The sequence below is a fragment of the Glycine max genome, unplaced genomic scaffold (assembly GCF_000004515.6).
Source record: "Glycine max cultivar Williams 82 unplaced genomic scaffold, Glycine_max_v4.0 scaffold_124, whole genome shotgun sequence".
Classification (NCBI taxonomy): domain Eukaryota; kingdom Viridiplantae; phylum Streptophyta; class Magnoliopsida; order Fabales; family Fabaceae; genus Glycine; species Glycine max.
In genome coordinates, this window is record NW_024464767.1 from 6517 (window position 1) to 11002 (window position 4486).

The following is a 4486-nucleotide window of genomic DNA, read 5'->3' on the forward strand; positions in this document are numbered from 1 at the left end:
GCGCGACCACTGATCCCCACAGCCCATGGCAGGTCTTGGTACAGTGGCAGGGCCTGTCACCAGAGGAGACATCATGGGAAGACTGGCAGCAGCTTTGCCAGGACTATCACCTTGAGGACAAGGTGATCCTGCAAGGGCCGAGGGATGATACGGGTGCAGGAAACATAGAGAGTGATAAAGAAGGTGCTGAGGAAGAAGAGCAGAAGAGGAGGGAAGAAGAAAGGGAGGTGCAAGAAGAAGGAAGGCCCAAAAGGAAGATCCTGAAGCCCAAGTACTTAAAGGATTACGTTTAAAGAAGGAGACACAGCAGTATACTTAGCCTTAAGCTTAAATAGGAACATTAAGAATATATATATATATACTCTTCCAGAAGATATTCATAACCAATTCTGTTACAGGCATATTCTAGAATGATTCCATAGCTAGACAACTCAGCACAATTCTGTTATCGAACCATCTATATAATAGCATGTAAATAACAAGCTTAAGGCAATGAAATATACAATTTACCTAAATTTCCCCTTCTTCTAAAGCTTCTTCTCCCTTCTTCTCTGTGGAGGGTCTGGACCTCGAAATCCAGAAGCTATCAATTTATTACCAATGAAAGCAAAACAAACAGACACCCCATATGAACATGTACATAGTATGGTAAACCTTTTCACATTTTTAATGTCTAGAATAACACGTTGTAATGTCTCTCACTCCTAACAGTTAACATGTAAACTCACAATTTCCCAAGTAACCTTCTTACCTTCAAAACTATTATCACATAAATCAGATCTCTCAAGTGGTCAAGGTAATGAAAATAAGCACGCCTCCAAGTTCTGTTAAAGAAAACAACACTGCAAAAACCCCAAAATCCTGCTGCAAATTCAACTCCCATACCGATATAAAACTCTGATGTTCCAAAGAAATTACCATCACCGTGTCCAACAGAAGCACTCTCTGTCAACTCTTCCTTGTCTGTGCAATTTTTTGTTACAGGAGGACCACAAAGCTCAGGATTTCCAGTGTAGCTAAGTTCTTCAAAGCTCTGAAGTTGGGTGCTCGTGGGAATTCTGCCTGATAAGTTGTTGTATGATAGATTCAGGACACTGAGGAAGGACAAATCAGATAAGCTTTGAGGGATTTGACCTGAAATGTTGTTTAGTGAGAGATCAAGGGATTCTAACAATTTCATTTTTCCCATGTCATTTGGTATCCCTCCAGACAGATGATTTCTAGACAAGTTCAAAAACCGCAAAGCAGATAGCTTGGAAATTTCAGATGGAATTGCTCCAGACAGCTTATTACTTGAAAGATCAATCATTCTCACCAATATCAGATTGTCTCTGTACTCTAACTCATCTCCTTTGGGAACTAAGACAAGAGTTTCCTTGTAGTGGTTATAACTGAAGTCAGAGCCATATGAATAACTTAAAGGGTTGGCAAAGAAGTCATCTTCACCAGCCATTGTCTTCATGTCATCCAAACAATTTGGAATGGATCCTGACAGGCTGTTATTGCCAAGATCCAGCACTATAAGGGAAGAAAGTTGACAAATCTTTTCAGTAATGCTGCCATTGAAATTGTTGGATCTTAGACGAAGAACCATTAGATATTGCATTTCCCACATCCAATCTGGTATTGCGTCAGAAAGTTGGTTATTGCCCATGTCAATGAATTTCATTGTAGAGCAATTTTGCAGTGTTGAAGGAATATATCCAGAGAAGCGGTTGTCGTCTAACAACAAAGACTCAAGTTGAGATAGATACCCCATGGAGTTTGGAATAACACCAGACAAATTGTTACTACCCAAGTTCAAATGCACCAATGCTTGCCAATGCACCCAACAGTGACCAAGATCACCATATAAGACATTATTTGAAAAATCAAGCACACTTAACTTATTAGTAGCATTTTCCTTTCCACATAAAAAGGGAGAAATTGTTCCGGAAATTGAGTTATTGGCAACATTCAGCACTTCAACATTTGCAGACACACTTGGCAATGTACCCTTGAACAAATTAGAACTCAAATTTATGACGCTGCAATTGAGAAAGATGTTAGATAGGTCTCCACTTAACAGATTGTTTGACAGATCCAGGAATTCAATTTGCGAAGTCCAATTCCAAAACCAACTTGGAACCAAGTCTGCGATACCTGCCTTAGACATTGTCAAAACCTTCACAGAACTTTGCCTTTTTAGCCATTCTGGAAACTTAGGACCTATTCCAAAGGAGCTCAGTAAAACATATTCAAGCTGAAAAGGAGGAACCCATCCTGAGTTGACACTGAGGAACAAGTTTGTCCAAGACAAACGTAGTTCCTTTAATTTCAAAAGTTTTACAAAATTTGACTCTTTTATAGATCCTTCTAACAAATTAGATGAAAGGTCTAACATTACTAAATTTGAGAGAGTTCCAAGAGTTACAGGCATATCACCAGTCAAAGAATTAGTTCCAAGATTTAATACCTGCAGGTTTCTGAGGAACTCAAAACTCTTAGGAATGGTTCCATTCAGTCGGTTGTGAGCCAGGTTTAAAGTTCTCAAGGATGACAAGTTTGCAAATGGTGAGGGAATTGGACAAGTAAAGGTATTATTACTGAGATTTAGAACTTCAAGATGCTTAAGCTGGCCTAATGAATCTGGAAGTGGCCCACTGAGCTGGTTGTTCTGCAGGTCTAGATTTTTTATGTTCTGAAGGCTTGATATTATTTGTGGAATTTGTCCCTGTAAAAGGTTACTGTGTAAATCAAGTTGGACAAGAGTTGTGCTGAGATTAAATAGCCATGAAGGGATTTGGTGATTGAGATTGTTAATTGAAAGATCAAGGACTTGGAGATGTGTGAAGTTGGCTTTTCGTTTTGGTGGTCCTAAGTTATCAATTTGACAGCTCTCCAAGTGTAGTTCTGAAAGAGATGGAAGTGCACTCAGTACTTGAAGCCAGTTACCTTGTTTATGAAGGTCTGAACCACTCAAATCAAGGTACTCCAAGGAAGATAGCCTTGATATCCAATTAAGGTTATCTATCTGAAGAGCATAATTGTATCCAAGATTAAGGTGCTGCAGGTTTGAGAGGTTTCCTAGTTGATGAGGGATTAATCCCATGAACCCACTTAAGCTAAGGTCCAAGTATCTCAGACTCTCCAATGAGCCTAGGAAGCTTGGTATTGGAGTAAGAACAAAATAATTTGAACTCAAGTCCAAACGATTCAAATATTTTAGTTCAAGCAAAGAAGGACTAATCTCTCCACTCAACTCCCTATAGGGAGAGCCCGCAGGTGTGTCAAGATTGATTTCCATGACTTTACCTGTGTTGTTGCAGTGAACCCCTGGCCATGTACAGCAATCCGATTTGTCAGACCACGATGAAAGCCTGTTTGAAGGGTCTGCTAGTCCATGCTTGAAGCTGAGGAGTGCATTCCTTTCCTTCTCGCTGCAAGTCATATTGAGCCTTGCTGCCTTGCTTGCACTGAAGTGGAGAGTTGTTGCAGTGGACAATATCAAGAGAAGAACATGAGTTGCATATAGCACTGCCATGAAGAAGAAGGAAAACGAAAAAGGTTGAATCCACAATTTTCTGGTTCACGGTTGGTATTTACTACTAACAATGCCTATATAGGATATATACCATAGAAGGGTTTGCATTTAAAATTTTATTCCACTAATGGTGGTGGTTGCAAAATGCACACATATGTAGAGGTATATATGTCTACAAGGAGACATTCAGGATTAAAAGTGTCTAACCACATGTTAGGAACCAAGCTTGAGAACGTGAACCACCTAGTTTCGAGGGCTAGGAACCTCCATAGAAGAAGAGGAAGAGAGAGACTAAGGGAGAACTTGCTGTTATATTTTCTGATATCAAAAGCGCTTAATTCATCTACATATATAGCTGTTATGCAGGGAACAAGGCCCCACAAGCAAAACAGAAAAGATAAAATGGAATATCCTAACAACCATATTCCCTTATTCCACTACCTACATATCTTCTAGAAAGCACGATGATATCTTCCTTCACGATTATACCAGCTGCATGGGTCTCATGCTTTTTCTTCCTGCAACCCCTTTACTCCCTGCAGTCCCGTATTACTATCCCTATCACCACACCACCATTATTTTGCTCTAGTTTATTTTATTTTGATTTAATTACCCTTTTAGTCCTTATAATTGTGATAATTTTTTTTAGTCTCTATAGTTTAAGACATTCATTTTGATTCTTATATTTACAATTTTTTTTATCTTTTGGTCCTCGCGGTGAAGATTCAACTCACACATAAACATGAACAAAATTAATAAAAATAGGGAAGCAAGCTCAGGTACAAATGAAGTGTAATGGAGGTATGAGACAAAGCCACTACACATTCCATTATTCTTGAGTCTGCCACCGACCTCTGCAAGCTTAGCATTTGCCAATTGCCATGATGTAATCTCGTTCTTGACAGTCTCTCATCAAGTTGGAGTGGTATCACAGCATTGAACTAAGTTGATCGTTCCAATGGG

General features: G+C 39.3%; 1 protein-coding gene across 1 annotated transcript; it reads right to left on the bottom strand.

Moving 5' to 3' along the window:
* Positions 1-300: 300 nt before the first annotated feature.
* LOC100817086 (receptor-like protein EIX2) lies at positions 301-3962 on the bottom strand. Its single transcript, XM_014773223.3, has one exon. The coding sequence runs from the start codon at positions 3521-3523 to the stop codon at positions 725-727; it is 2799 nt and encodes a 932-aa protein (XP_014628709.1). The 5' UTR covers positions 3524-3962; the 3' UTR covers positions 301-724.
* Positions 3963-4486: the final 524 nt, after the last annotated feature.